Below are 16808 nucleotides of genomic sequence, written 5' to 3'. Positions count from 1 at the left end.
TAAATCAGACTATTTTTATCAGGCACAAAAAATAGTATGCCGACAATCTAAGAAGTTGACCTTTGATTGATAGAGAGACGCATTTGAGATGGAAACTCGATTTTAATTCAATACTTGAATATATACAGGATTGAATTTTTGCTTGGCCTACTATGAACTCATAAACATGGTCGATTCTTGATATTTCGCTTCGCGTAAGAAGTATCAAACAGAACTATCAGTAAGAGCAATACTATTCTCACTCTATTTAAGGAGTTTGGTGACAATACTCAACTGAAATCTCAATTCTAAACGCGGCCTGCTACGAATTCACAAGCATGCTCATTTCTCGATATTTAATTTCGTGTAAAAAATATTTAAAAAAAACTATCAGTAAAGATGTATACTCACGCTATATACAAAGTTTGATGACAACATTCGAATTTTCTAAATATTTTCCCCAGTTCAATCTACAGCTAAAATTATTAAAAACTAAGTTTTCAATTTGTTATTAATTAGTGTGCCATCAAAAGTAATCGTCAATTGAATACTGCATATTCATTCAAATTTTGGAAATATGTTTTCTTGATCTCAAACGCCCATCATGATTATAATCAAACCACATTATTATTCCAACAAACTCTGAGTCCACAACATTTTTCGAAGTTTGTGATTTGAAGTCAAAAAACCTTGTGAATCAATTCTGGTTTTCAGAAGGAATCCAGCTCGATTTTCTGATCAAGTAATTTACAGCTTTGCTATTTACTATTCTCAGTATATCTGAAGATACGGTCAATTCATCTGTTATATCTGTTCTTTTAGAATTTGTACGAAACATACAAAAAAATAATAAATTTCTTTTCGATTACTCAATCTTATGAATAATGCAGTTAGGGCAGATATAATTAATCAGAGGTGTTTTCAAATTTTACTGTGATTGCGTGGAATGATAATCATATTCATAATATATTAGGTATACTTACATCTATGCTGATGTAAAATACCCGAGAATGAAAAAGCAGCATGATATTGAACTTCACGGTATTTACAAACATTTCAATATCAATTCAAATATAGTGACACCTCCACACACAAAAGTATATGGGTTTTTAAAATTTTGATTATGAACATTAATGCATTCAGTCATATAAATTGTATGTTCTATGAATAATACATGATCATTGTAGACGAATTACAATCTGAAAAGTATTATAATAATATGATAAATACCATGAAGATACTTCGATTAATATCACGCATGAGGATTTATTGGGACGCTGGTTTTGTGACATCCACATACTTCGGTCTTTTTTTGATTCGCCAGTAAAAAACGTGAAAATCACCTTTTACAAAAAAAATTGATTTCCTGTAATATTGATAGCGATAGTTTTTTAAATGGCCAGTTTGTAATTGAAACAGGAAAAATTTTTGAAAATATTTTTAAAAAATTCTGAAGATACTTCAGAATTAAAAACAGAATATATAGAATAGAAGAAAGATAGTGAAATTCTTAAAAATGTCAATGAAGAATCTATACTAATAGTATAAATGTGAAAGTTTGTGGGAATGGGTGAATGAATGAATGTATTGTATTGCATTGTATTGCTTTGTATTGTATTGTATTGTATTGTATTGTATTGTATTGTATTGTATTGTATTGTATTGTATTGTATTGTATTGTGTTGTATTGAGAGCTACCTTGGCGTGTGCTGCCTCTACCGTTGGAGTTACATGAAGATGATGTACCGCAACATTGCTTATCTTGAATAGCCCTAAATAAAAGTCCGCGATAGCATATATCTACTTCTTATGCGGTAGCCACTATATGCAAAATACTGAGCCATAATACAGTTAAATTGAATACATTTTTTACAATGCACATTTTAGAATATCTGTCAAATTCTTGTAAAAATTCATACAATTGTCGTTTTGAGTATTCAATATAAATGAACTTTGTGCCATCGCTGAGAACGCGACCCGAACGTGGGCAGACGTGTGAGAGCAGAAATCGTTGACGATTGTTTTAGTTTTGCGAAATTTCTTTGTAGGTAACATAATTCGATTTTTGAAGCTATTCATTACAGTTGGCATATTTTTTCAGTAACTGTATGTTAAAAGACCCCGGCTTCGCCCGCGTAGAATTTGATTTGTCATATTAAGTTTCTTGACAGACCATTTTGAACAAATAGTTTTCAACTTCAAAACTGACGAAATTCAATACAATCTTTGAACCATTATTTTCCCCCGTGGAGGTGGACATTTCTGATTCCCTTTCTTGATGCCTATTCACGCTATACAAGGAACCTACCTGCATATTTCAAGATTCGAGATTCAGCAGCCTTGGCGGTACGTTTATAATAGAGGGTCAGTCAATCTATACAATACAACCTATTCCTACCCTATGTGTTATTCCAGGTCATGATTTATCTATATCCCAACTTACATTAGAATCCTTAGAATCCGTTGAGGTGTTTGGGCTCAAAAAAGTAATAAACGTAAATATATACATTATATTCATTCATCCTCAAAAACTTCATGTATTTATAATATGATTAGGAGTAGGATTAGTAGGATTTCCAATGTATTACATTCTAATCTTTTCTTTATGCTATTCAATATTGTATAAGTGGGAGATCGTCATGGAAAATGAAAATTTCCCTGTTTTTAACACTTTTTGGAGTGGTCAAAAACATAGAAATTTTCATTTCTCATTTTTCATAACAGGAAAAACGTTGCGTCCATCACAGAACAAGCACTTCTTTCATGGTTCCAGTTTTCAATCTCAACTGAATTGCTTTCTGTATACATTACTGAACCACTTGAGACTTGCCAAATACAGAGTTATTTCGCAAGGTCCCCTTCCCTCATGTGGTTCACTTTTAGAATTTGGACGACCGGTATAATATCGACCGTCCAAAATCGGTATTTGTGCAATTAGCCTTAGGGACGTACCATTGATCAATACTTAAATATTCTTTGAGAATTTATGTGATTGATGACTTATTTATTTTGTGGAACTTCAAAATCATTTTAAGGAAATGAAGGAAATCACTTTTTCAATAGTTATTTTATTTTTACGACCGGTTTAGAGTATGGAAGATTTTATTTGCAGTATGGAGACACATCATTGAAAAACTCAACTGAAAAATGTTTCCCGACGTGTATTCAAACCCGACTTTACTGTTCCCTAGAGAGACGCATTAACCAACTCCGCTATCGCAGAACTAGTGAGTCGGGTTCGAATGTCGATAGGGTTAAATTTTTGCAGTTTTTCATTCGTGTGTCTTCGTACTGCAAATTTATTCTTTCGAATTGAATTCCAGATGATAATTTCTTTCGAAAAACAGTGTTTTTATTATATTCCATCCCAAAATTTCAATAATTCCATCATTAGTATTACTCTAAACCAAATCGTAATACCTACATGAGAAAATAAAAAAGTATATATAAAGCAGTGAAATGATTATATGAAACACTGAAATGAAACCAAATGTATATATACATACCCATGTAATAAACTAAAAATAACCCAAAAATATGTTTCTGGTATAATATTCAAACAGATAACTTCAAATTAACTGATTCCACTGGATTTATATTTCAAGAATCCTTTTTGGTTCCGTAACAGTTATCAGCAAACTTTTTTCTCAAATCTCATCTACAGTATGAAATTTTCCTTTTGCATTTTTGTACAGTATGTATGTTTCAAATTTCAGTTCCTCAGAGTAAGTTTGGCAACGTGCTTGATGTATTCCAAGTGATATTCAATTTGAAACTTGAATCTTATTGATTTTTCAATAAATAATTATTGTTTATTAGGACGTCTTTCCGGAGTACAAAGTTGTGTGACTAATATGATTGAAATGAAAATGTAGACACATTTATAAAATCCTTCTGTTTCCGTAATCAGACCATTTGTCTCGTAAACTTTTTTTGCATATTTGTCAGATAATTATACTTTCCTTAGGCTTACTTCATAACACTAGGTAGCAATATTTGTTTTTTATAGGAGCTGTCCGTCGGGCAACTTGATCAATGACGTGTCTTTTATTTGATTCGTTTTGAAATGTCTGTGAAATTCAGTTACCTCAAAAGTCTGCATGAGAAAACCAGTTCTATATGCAATACATTTTTGAAAACCAGATTCCTCAAAATCGTTCTATCCTGATCAGTATCTAAATTAATCTCCTCAGAAAAAGTCACCTGGCCAGTTTACCTTCATTTTTATTGTTATTGAAAAGTGACCAGTGACAGTTAAATTGATTACCCACTGAACTCCGCTACCTTATGAATGTTGCATGCTGTTTTTCAACAATTATATACATTGTTGCAGGATTAATGTCCGAGTGATAGATGAAATGAAATACAATCGAATGCAAATTAATATCCACCAAGAATTTCACATGATTTGCTTTTTAGACAGTTCTTGAATTGTAAAAAAACAATATCAAGGTCTTAAAATTGCAATTTCCTATTCAGTTCGATGTGGACACTATTTCATTTCCAGAAAAATTGTTAGAATCATATCTTCGACAATAAGAACTGTATAAAAGTCATCAATCAATAGAAAACCATACATGAATCGATAAAAAATTTCTCTCAAACTCCTTCTAGAAATTGCCATCGCGAAAATTGATTTTTATTTCCGGAGAATTTGTAATATCAATAATATTGAGAGACCCATATGCCGCTGATCATTTTTCAGGAAATCATGGAACTTGCACTTACTTTTAGTATTTATATCATGTATTGTAGAATTTTTTGTAAAAGAGTCATGGTTATTGAAAATATGGATACAAGTTTTTGGTATAAATGAACCAGTTGTCGTCATGATATTCACTTCGTTGAGGGTTCCTTCAACTGTGGCTGCTTGAATAGTTTCAATTAAATTTCAGTTGGAAGACAAACCTCAAAATCTTGCTCCAAATCTCGGCCAAGTGTCTTTTTGTCCAAAACAAACTGCCTATAATTATGTTATTTTGTTATAATCATCATTATGTACATCAGATATGAGTGAATTCAGTTAATAAACCACTAAATTACTGTATACATTTTAGTTCAAAGTAATGTCTACTTTGGAAATTATTTGGCAATTGTCTTCACTATTATTTGTGAGGTTATATCTCATTTTCAAACTTACTTGAATCCTCATATACTGTGTTCTAGACTTATTAAAAATTAAAAGTGATAGAGAACCATGAGAGAATATCAATGGGAACTTAATTAGCTTTGTTCTAGAACAGAGTTCAATGAATATCAGAAGTATTAGTAGCAATAGGTACTGGCATTTGAAATGAGCCCCAAAGTTGAATACAACTTCTAAAATCTTCGTGACATTCATAATTGTTCAGTGCCTGCCTCACTAACACTAACGCATCGACTGATAAAATTATTGAATTATTGTTCTTACCAATAATAGTTTACAATTATTTTGAGACCCAAAGAAATCAGCAAAACAATATTTTTTAAAAATAGATTGTACATGTGGTATTGATGAAGGAACTGGTGGCCAGGACACTACGCTAGACAACTTATCATCATCTTCATGTATAAGCTCTTACACAGTTGCGGGCGTTACCAAAGTAACTAGGGAGACTATTTACTATCCATTCAAATGACACAATGACAAAGAAGAATCGTACAAAGAAGACTTCAACCGCAGGCAGTGCAAAAAAGGAACAGAGACAGTTTTTCACATTTTATGCAGATGTATAACTTTGAACCACAGCAGGTTTTCAATTTATGGTCTACTCAATTGATAATTTAAGTTATTTACTGATGAGGCCAACTCAGTTAGCCGAAAGCGCGTCTAAAGAAAGTAATCTGAATGTGGTGTGTGGTAAATTTGTTTGAAACTTCAAGCCGGAGGTGACAATTCTATCTATCTTTATCAAATTATATCTACAAAAGTTTTACGAACATCCAACAAACAACCTAGTATAGGAAACAAGATTGTTAGCCCATGCAGCCCATGGGACTGCAGTATTTTCTGAATCAAATGGAAGAGTCTGACAGACCTCAAGCAGCAAAATAATGGTTATTTTCCCGAATTCAGAAGACTTCTATGAAACTGAAGGATGGGTGTCGTATATTCGACTTTTGTTACTTCTTTCCTGTTCTACTAATATCTTCTATTTCCTTGAGTGGGTAAGAAGGATACTCACCACTTGCTCCGGTTTCCAAGATATTTCTTTGATGACTTTGAAGAAAGAAGAACATGTGGAAAAAATTTGAAAAATTCAACTTGATTGCAATATACCAGGAGAAAGAGGCACCAGAGACAATGAAAATCTAATGCTTAGGTGTAGAAGTTTCAGTGTGAAATCCCTAGTCGACCCTTTACTGCGGCACCAATATGAAAGCTTATCTGATTCAATTGACAAGAAAAGAAACGGATACTCTCTGAATGGCAAATTACTATGAAGAAATTGAATTTTGTTGGTTAGGTTTCGCATAAAAATCGATCTAATCAGAATAGTAAATACTGAATACATACAGATAATAGATGGAATAGATACAGATGGATATAAAATTAAAATTGTATTTCACAATTCAACTTCGATATTTGAAACAAATACAAAAAATAGCCTTATAAGGAGAACTATGTGATGAAAGGTGATATATTGCTAAAATCAGGTTAACAAATAAATCAAAATTTCAAATCGGGTTGAATACCAGGAACAATAAGAGTTTAATGTGAAATTGTAAAAGTTCTGCTTTGAAAGCTCCAGTGTGAAAGTTTGTCTAAATATTTTGTCACGATGGAAAAATCGATACTCGCTGAAAGGAAAATTGTTTTCATTTAAAATGAATCCAACTTGAATTGTTCAAATGGTTTAAGTAAAATAAAAGACAAGCATATTTCAAATAACGCAATGAATCATGAACCCATACACATGAAAACATTACAGGAGATAATTTTTCGATACGATTTTTTGTCAGACCTTTTTCTGAACAATATTTGTTCAAATCCATCATTGTAAGCGATCAGTTCAGTGTCTTGATAATCTGTTTAAAAAATAATCGATAATAAACATGGATCAGCCATTGAAGAGAGAACATTGGCTTCAACAACTAAACAAAGATAAAGAGATTTACGTCTTGGCATTTGGAGATTTGATTTGTCACATGATGATCTGACGCAGCGAGGTTGTGATGATGTTGTGTGATTCTCAGGTGGAGATGGAGTTTGAATTGACGTTTGTATATTATGATTATGTATTTTAGGGAAATAAAACTGTCTTTCTATATTATTGACACCATTTGGAAGTTATTATTTGTGGAGATCACAAAACTTAGACAGTGGAGCAGTGAAAACCGATAAATTTCAATAATAACAGAAATTTCTCCTGAAATAAAACTTGTATCACTTACGTATTCCAAAAACACTTTATTGTGAGATTTTCACTAAATTGTTTTACAAAAACGCAACACGTGTTTCGCCATACAACGGCTTCATCTGGCGTGTCTTTCTGGCGTGAAACACGTGTTGCGTTTTTGTAAAGCAATTTAGTGAAAATCTCACAATAAAGTGTTTTTGGAATACGTTAGTTATGGATTTTCATCAAGTATCGGCCGATTCCATCATATATTAGTATCACTTAGTATCACATAGTATCACTAACTATTGAGTATTTTTTTAGTACTCACCACAATCACATGCCATCCAACAAAAAGAAGGAAAATTACCTGGAAAAATAATTGAATATTAGTAAAACCTCCGAGCAATGAATGTAAAGGGGTAAATCTCCAGGATCGATAAAGTTTTGGGAAAAAAATTTTTAGCTTTCCACTTATCCATCTTTATTCAGAATGGAAATGTGGGAATCTTCCAAAGAAAGAAAGAATGCAAATGATTTCAAACATACAGATGTGTAAATCATACAAAAAAGTAAATTTTAGGCACAAACTACATATACGATATTGTGTAGCAATGCTGTTAATGATATCCGAATCAATTCCATAACGAATGCTCTGAGTACAAACTGAATAGGAAAAAATGTCTTTCGTATAGTCCAATGCTCATATTAGGGTAGTTGTTTCGAGATACAAATAACTAAAATTGCAAAAAACTTATGACAAAAACCAATCCTGTTTTGAAAAATTTCAACAATTTGTATCACGAAAACGAATTATTTTTCGATAAACATTTTGAATGAAAAAGTTGTTCATTTTAACAAGATCCACCACATACTAAGTTTTTGTAAAGTTGTCAGCAAACTTCATTCAGCGCCTAGGAGCTAAGTAATATGCATCGATATAGAAAATTGTAAATATCTCGAAACAATCACCTCCACCGTTGTTGACTAAATATACTTTTTTCACTTGGAAAAAGTGTGGGAGTTGGATTTCTTCAAGAAAAGTACCAAAAGTTCACTGTCAAAAAAGCTAGGGCCATTTGAAATAAATAATGACAGCGTACGCAGCGTCCTCTAGATTTTACATGGAAATTAATACGAAATTATGATTTCCAATGTTGAATAAAACCCGGGTACCAAATTTCGTGCAAATAACTCATTTTTTGCAAAATGTATTTTCAAAAGAGGTACAAAAAAAAATAATTTCAGCACCCTGTATCTCCGAAACGAAGCATTTCCGTGCACAACTTCATGAAAACTTTTTTTCTCAAAATTGTTGCAGAAATTCGTCACTTGAATATTTCAACGTACTTATGTTACACCCTGTATATGTACTCTAAAATACCGATTCTAGAAAACAGAAGTGTGGTGAAAAACGACTGAACGCAAAATGGACACTTTTCATCTATTACTTATTAGGAGAGATTTCAGTTAAATTCAAATTTTTTCGGTTAATATCATTTTCGAACTAAATTGTCACAAACTCATTTATATTTTTCATCAACTTCAAATTTGGCAGATACATTTAATCTGGCATAATGAACTTCATCAATTTCGAAATACCGATTTCTAACACAGATTCTCCACTTATAAAATTTTTATTTTGGAATTGACGACAAAATTTCATATATATATATATATATATATATATATATATATATATATATATATATATATATATATATATATATATATATATATATATATATATATATATATATATATATATATATATAACACATGGATCAATAAGTCCCGAGACTAACAATGAAAACAACATTTTTTTTACAAAATTTTTTTTTATTCATCAACATAATCTCCTTTTAGGGTGATACAATGGTTCCAAAGCTTTTCCACTTTTTCAATACCATGTTTATAAAAAAATGTATCTTTCGCTTCAAAATAACTTTCAGTTTCAGCGATGACCTCCTCATTTGACCAAATCTTTTTCCCTGGAGCATTTTTTTAAGATCAGCAAAGAGCCAGTAGTCACTGGGGGCTAAATCTGGTGAGTATGGGGGTGGGGAAGCAGATCAAAGCCCAATTCGTTTAATTTTGCCATTGTTTTCATCGACCTGTGGCAAGGTGCATTGTCTTGGTGAAAAAGGATTTTTTTTCTCTGCATGTGCGGTCGTTTTTTTGCGATTTCTTCTTCAAACGTACCGGTAAGTCAATATAATAATCACTGTTGATCGATTTACCTTTTTCGAGGTAGTCAATGAAAATCACGCCATGCGCATCCCAAAAAACTGACGCCATCACTTTGCCAGCTGACTGCTGCGTTTTCGGACGTTTCGGACGGCTTTCGCCAGCTGTGCGCCACTCAGATGACTGCCGCTTTGACTCTGGAGTGTAGTGATGTATCCATGTTTCGTCCATGGTCACGTAACGACGCAAGAAATCTTTTTTGTTGCGAGTAAATAGCGATAAACAGCTTTCTGAATCATCGACTCGTTGCTGTTTTTGTTCCATCGAAAGCAATCGCGGCACCCACTTAGAAAAAACTTTTTCATGCTCAATTTTTCATGAAGGATAGTAAATACACTTCCATATGATATCTGTGTCATCTCAGCAATCTCACGGAGCTTCACTTTACGATCTTTCATTACAATTTTTGTCACTTCACTCACATTTTCCGGTGTAACAGCTTCCACAGGCCATCGATATCGGTTTGTGATGTTGGGAATTATTACTCAAAATTATATTCTAACTGAATGAGAACCTCCTCATTTAAAAAATCATGTAATACGCAGTCCGATTTCTCACTGCTTTCAAGTTATCTTTATTTTTGTAATTTTCGAGAAAACCCTTCTTTGTGTCCCAAAGGGATCATTGAAAAAGCTCGAGGACATTGAGAGTGATTTTTCAGAAGTAAGTAGCAGGATTGTTTTCTTCCATTTGCAATATATAAAAATTTCACGATTTCAAGAAAATATGAAGCTTGATTTATTTTTTCAACACAGTATTGTATTCAACACAGTCAACAAAGATATACTTTTTGGTAAAAAATACATTCTGTTCAGTTCTTAAGAACAAATATAGTCTTATCACTAAGATGGAAATGAAATTATTATAAGTAATTTCGGCTGGTATCTGACAAACATTTGCTTGGAAATCATTTGTTTTTGTAATAATGTTCAAACTTTTGAGGGGTTACTTCCTGTCTGTATGTTTAAGAGCAGCAAAGACTTGTGGAATCTTCTTATTAACAACTTGAAACTAAAGAGATTGCGAGTTTTCTGGAAACATACTGCAAATAAAAGATTAACATTTCTGCTCCTACCTTTTTCATCAAAATTATTAAAATTATTCAAATTCAAAAACGGTGAGAAATAAGACCATATTTAATACGCGGATCATCAACTTCATATATAGGTCCTCAACCAGCTCTGAGGGTACCAAAATCATTGGTACGGAACCTGATTAGGACATGGACTAATAAGAAGCACACAGAGTACTGGACAAAAGTACCTGGCAACAAACACAGTAGAACCTTCATTAGGGAACCGTCCGAGAATAGAACCGAAGAACTACTTCAATATAGTAGGGATTGGGTCAGAATAATTACAGAGTAACTAACCGGTCATTGTTCGCTTAGAGGACTCCTGAATAAAATGGAGCTGTACAACGGAGACCTCAGCTGCAGATTATGCAACGAAGGGATAGAAACAGCTCTACACATGTTATGCGAATGTGAGGCACTGAATCACAGGAGGCAGGCAATATATGGACGTACAAAATAACGCCCTGAAGAATATGACGAACAACCAACACAGAACCTATACAAACTAGTACAGGGAACGAGACTGATGGAATGGGTGTCATGAGAAGATAGGAGAATGAACGCAATAAGTCCAAGAGGTTGCAGTGTCTTCTGGAGACTTGGACTAAATGGACAAGTCAGACAGCTCCCAAGGTACAAAAAAAATACGAAACGTTTTATCAAAAATGACCTCCTCCAGTTCGGACCATGACTTTTGGGACGCCATGTATATCCATTGGGTAAATGTATCAAGAAAATATCTGAATCTGAAATTGTACCAAAAAGTGTGTTTGATTCCAATGGCTTTACTATCTAATTGTAAAATCTAACACACCAGGAAAATGTAATAGTTTCACTTCCGTTATATTAAACATATTCACTACATTCTTCAATAGAATCCAGTCGAATTTTAACTCAATGAATTTTTCGTTGATGTGGGTCAACTCCAGTAAGATGTCGACGATAAAAGCCGTGAAATAATAACATCAATCCCCTTTGAGTTCAACAAGCTAAACATCGGTGTACTGTGTAATTCAAAACCAGCGTTAAAACTGTACACCTGCAATCAATAAACAAACTTTCTCATTGAAAATGTTCGACAAATTACATATACGAGAGATTCAACGTAATTTGGCTGATAATCATTCATAAATTCTGTTGTATAAGTCACTTTTTATCTCTCGCCTCAAGTTGATCTTCCGTCTCTGTTGAACGCTGGACCGAAAGAGAAACAAAAAGGAAAATGTGTAGCAGTACGGGAGATACACCAAAAATATATTCACGATATTTGTTTTGTTGATTTTTCGAAAGTATATTCGAATGAAATGGTAATTTCACATACTAAAAAGAAATTCAAAATCCATGTAAGTTGCATTTTGTTTATATTACGCAAATTTTTTATATCCAAATAACCCAGGCGTGTCACTATAAAATAGCTTACTGGAACCAAGTACAAACTCATTTGAATTGACATGTAATGAATGAAAATATACCTGACTTCATAATTACCAACTTTAAAAACAGCCGTTCGATCCTCATTAATCAGCGTCGCTGTGAGTTTCCCTTTAGTTTTCCTGTCTTCGAATATTCTAATGCGTTTTCTGTTGCCCCATTCAGAAATTAGTTTCATACCATTTCGGTAGTACTAAGACTACAACTAGTCTGTGATTTGAATGCTTCGTGCATGTATTAGGTTGGTTCCAAAGTTTTGTCCGCTTTTATGAGTCCAATTGGAACTGTTACTTTGAAGTCAGTGAAAACTCATTCAATTCATTATAAATATTTGGTGGCGTAAAAGTGAAGAAGAATGTGTCTCAAAACGTGAAAATTTCTGTCAATCGTTTGAATCGTGGGGTGTCCTTTTTTGACCTTTTCTGGACGTTTTAAATCATCAAAAACCACATACAGGCTGACGCCCGGTTCTTCCGCAATCCCACGCATCTTTCATGATGGGTGAGTCTCCACCAAGGTCGTCAAATCCTACGTTCTGGACTACTGTAGGTAGACTACTTCGGAGCTCATTTTTGAGGCTAAAATGTCTAGAAAAAAATTTCACAAACCAATGTCGAACAGTGCGTTCTTCAACAATACCATTGACAAATGCTTGATAAGATATTTTTTTGTTTCGGCAGCGTTTTGGTTCAATTCCAATTCGAAGAGAAAAATTGGCCAAAAATCGCTCAACATCATATAGTATTAAGCTGAAAAAATCTATCGATCAGTATACTCGTATTCCACGACACAGTAGAATAAGTAGTTGATTATGTTTCACATATATTATCATTTGGAGTTTCACGAAGTATACTCGTATTCCGAATCGTGAACTTTCAAACTAAGCTCCTGCTCTATTGAATTTTGATTTGCTCGTAGCCTCCAGTTATAGGTCAGACATCGGCTCACACACGATCAGTTCGAATCGCAGTTTTCTTGTCCGAGTAAAAAAGATTTCGTAAGTAGATCTTATATAGGTTTTATTAAATGTGAAACCATATCATATTTTATATTAACGGTCCGATATTATTCGAATTCCAAATGGATGTTTAGATGGTTTTTTAATAACGAACGTCGAAAAGTATGTTAATGAAGTGCGAGATCTAGAAAAACATTGTTTATGGTTTGGTTATCTCGATGGTCACCCATTAGACTGCAGTATTCTCGATTTATTGCGGAAAAAAACTCGTGTTTGGGAAATATCTATTTTTTACGATTTGTATTTCAAGCTATTAAACAAATTTTATTCGATTTCAAGTATTTAATGGATACGAATAAAGTAAGCTAAGTGAATGAAGAGTATGAAGATTAGGCAAATATTTGATAGGAATGTAAATTTATGGAAATGCCGTACAAGTATCGGGATTTGTATTGAAGAAATTCATTCACACAAGTACCTTCTCTGTAAATTATCATAAATAATCAATAATATTCTTCGTACGTGACTACTAGTGATAAATTCGATAAATCCAGTTTATCAATATATCAATATATTGAAATGATAATTATAATACCATTGAAATAATATATACTAGAAATATGGAAATAAAATTGTCACTATCAAAGAGAATATCTAAATCTTCGGAATCGTGAAAAAATGTGTGGGTGTTGAACTTCGATAAACCGTACTGACCGAAGTAAAAGACTGAACTATCAACATTAAATACTGTGTTTTTGAATTCACGACAAAGATTGCAGAGACGTATTTTTGAGTGAACATTTATTTTCACCTTTAAAGATTTGAAACTGAAATATTTTTTCACTGGTTTTTATTCAATAATCAAAATACCACTGAATCACTCATTAGTCAGATGAAAACAACAACACCATTGAAAATAATTTCTTACAATTTCATTAATGGAAAGTAGATATATTAAGACAAATGTTACCAGTATGCTGAGAATTGCTTGTTGTAATAACTTCTCAATTATTTTCTTCACAACAAACAGTATAGTATATTCTGCTCTGCTTCATTTATAATAAGTAACTTTCACACTAACTAGTATCATAGAGGAGATGTACGGCCACAACTGTCCTCCCTGTAACATTGACAGTTTCAGAATCTCTCAGAGCTTATGGTTTCATTGTTAGAAATTGCAGAAACTTTCATAGTAATAAAGCCATGAAGCTGTTGTATTTCACCTTCGTTCGTTCGAAGATAGAATATGCAAGCATCGTCTGGAGTCCATACTGTGAGATTCATAACATAGTCATTGAAAGAAAGTTTTGAATATTTTTAATTTCCAGAATAGATGGTTCTCACCCTGAGAGGGGTATCAGTAATGATGTCATATATGAACGTTTGGAACTTTTTAGTTTAGAGCATCGCAGAAAATGTGCGTCGCTCATATTTTTATTCAAGTTAGTGAATGAGAGAGTTGACTGTCCTGAAATTCTTGAACAAATTAACTTCAATGTACCACGGCCAGCTTCACGATCTCAATCCATTTTTAGACCTCTCAGAGCAAGAACTAACATTATGCTCAATTCCCCAATATATGTTATGTGCACAAATTTCAATAGCATTTGTACCCATAGTACAAGTACGTAATTAGAATTAGGTAATTAGAATTAGTTTTTTTTGTTCATTTTATTTTTCGTTTATGGTAAATGGGTAACTGTTGGAAAATAAAGGTATTATTATTATTATTATCGACTCATGAGCGAGAGCTTCCCAGGTATCCAAACCGTCCTGTTAACAAACCTAGGATGCTAACTCATGCAGCCAAATTCCATACACACTCTCTAATGGATCCCTTCACAGAAATAGCAAAAATACACAGTTCAATTGGTTGGTTCACCCAAATATATAGAACATTGTCATATTTGGGTGGGTGAACCAACCAATTATATTGGATGTTTTTTGAATAAAGAATGCGTAAACGTAGCTTACAGAACGAATAATAGTCTAAGTTAATTTATCAGAAACAATAACCACAAAACTTCGGTGTCGGATAGATCAGGAGTATATAAGCTGACTAGTGGCTCTTGCCCAAAACTGTATATTGGCCAAACAAGGAGAACATTTTCATAAATAATCAAAGAGCATAGAAATAGTTTTTTAAATAGAAAGACCAATTTTACATTTGTAAACCACCTTTTAGCAGAAGGAAATGTGTTCAGTCATGAATACGATGTGTTACATTTAGAAGAGAAGAGTTTCAAACTCAATCTTTCAGAATGTTTAGAAATCAATAGATTCAGGAATTTGGGTTATTTACTGGATGATGAATTAGAATTGAATAACTTCCCGTTACTAAATCTTTTTTCAATTGTGAAAACTGGTACATGAACTCAGGTAATTTAATTCATCACAAACTTAGGTAAAAATCTGGTACTTGAAATGTAGGTACTACAAATTATAAAATAAGGTATACTAGGCATTGAATATGTAGAATATAGTGAGTAAAGACACGACCGATGAAGCCATTGCATGGCGAAACACGTGTTGCGTTTTTGTAAAATTGTTTTGTGAAAATCTCACGATAAAGTGTTTTTTGAATACGTTGATCTATTGTTATCGAGCTAATGGAAAATACGACTAGGATAAATTTTCGAGACGGGTAGTCATTACAAATTTTGGAGCCCCTTCAAGTTTAATTGTGTACGCAAGTATTCACATTTGGCAATACGGCAAAGCTATCGACGTGGATACTTATTACATCACTAAATTAGGACACTCTTTTGAAACGTGCGGCTCAGCAGTCTTAAGAAGAATAAGATATACCTTATGAATATTTATTGCAACGAAATGTTCGTAGCAGACGCACAATTTGCATCAGGAGATAAAATAAACTCACCTGAGCCGACAAGCCATAGCATAGAAGTTTGGCCAGGAAACCCTCATGTCACACACGGTCAAAGGCCTTAGAAATATCAAGCGCCACAGCTATTGATTCTCCACGTTTCTCGATTGCGTTATTTCAAATATGGGTGACATACGATAGAAGGTCGCCTGTTGATCTTTGTTTCCGAAAGCCATATTGAAGATCGCTCAAAATGTTGAAGATCACGAAGTAATCGGTTTCGTTAGGAAACTGGACTTGTTTAGTTGAGTTATAATCGGTGGGAGCCACAGTTAACCTTCAAGAGTTGCAGTGAAGACCAAATAGAAGGAGCCTTATATGGTCAATATATTCTACTGATTGATATCAATTGCTATTTGTTAAATTTTGCTCTTCATTATGTGTTTTCCATATACTATAAGAGAAATCGGCGAAACCAAAAAAGTATTTGGTTGAAATATTTATGAGACAAGGCATTAATCTTACAGTTTAGTTAAACCACTAATGTGACTAATTAAATTATGCGGTTAAACATTTTTATAAAAATAAACCACATATCCGTATGTAGATTCATTATACACGCTTTGGACTATTATAATCGAATGATTGAGGTCATAAATTATAATAATAAAATAATTGGAACAAGGACATTAAATTTGATTTGCTAATCAATCATTGTTGTGAGATCACTCTTGCATTGTTGTGTCCTGCCAATTAGGTTTTGATTTCGGTTGGTTATTATATTTTAATTTCTTTGTTTCCTTGCATATACTTGAAGAGAATTGAGAATAGAATTTGAAACAATATAAATTACAAGGGAATTAAAGATGAATGATCAATAAATTACTGTTTTACATATAGATATGAAATCGGTTCCTGTACAAAGTATATAAATTGATTAAAATACTTGAATTGACATAACATATAATTGAT

General features: G+C 33.0%; 1 protein-coding gene across 1 annotated transcript in view; it reads right to left on the bottom strand.

Moving 5' to 3' along the window:
• Positions 1–16808, bottom strand: part of LOC111506527 (uncharacterized) — a 408075-nt gene that overhangs the window by 282538 nt on the left and 108729 nt on the right. Inside the window, exon 2 of the mRNA XM_074171971.1 lies at positions 7630–7668. Within this exon, the coding sequence (XP_074028072.1) occupies positions 7630–7645 (16 nt within the window). The 5' untranslated portion in view covers positions 7646–7668. The remainder of the gene's footprint in view (positions 1–7629; positions 7669–16808) is intronic.

Source organism: Leptinotarsa decemlineata, unplaced genomic scaffold (genome assembly GCF_025532065.1).
Source record: "Leptinotarsa decemlineata unplaced genomic scaffold, Ldec_3_MD MMD2_tig00000035_RagTag_RagTag, whole genome shotgun sequence".
NCBI lineage: Eukaryota > Metazoa > Arthropoda > Insecta > Coleoptera > Chrysomelidae > Leptinotarsa > Leptinotarsa decemlineata.
This window is presented reverse-complemented; position numbering and strand designations above follow the sequence as displayed.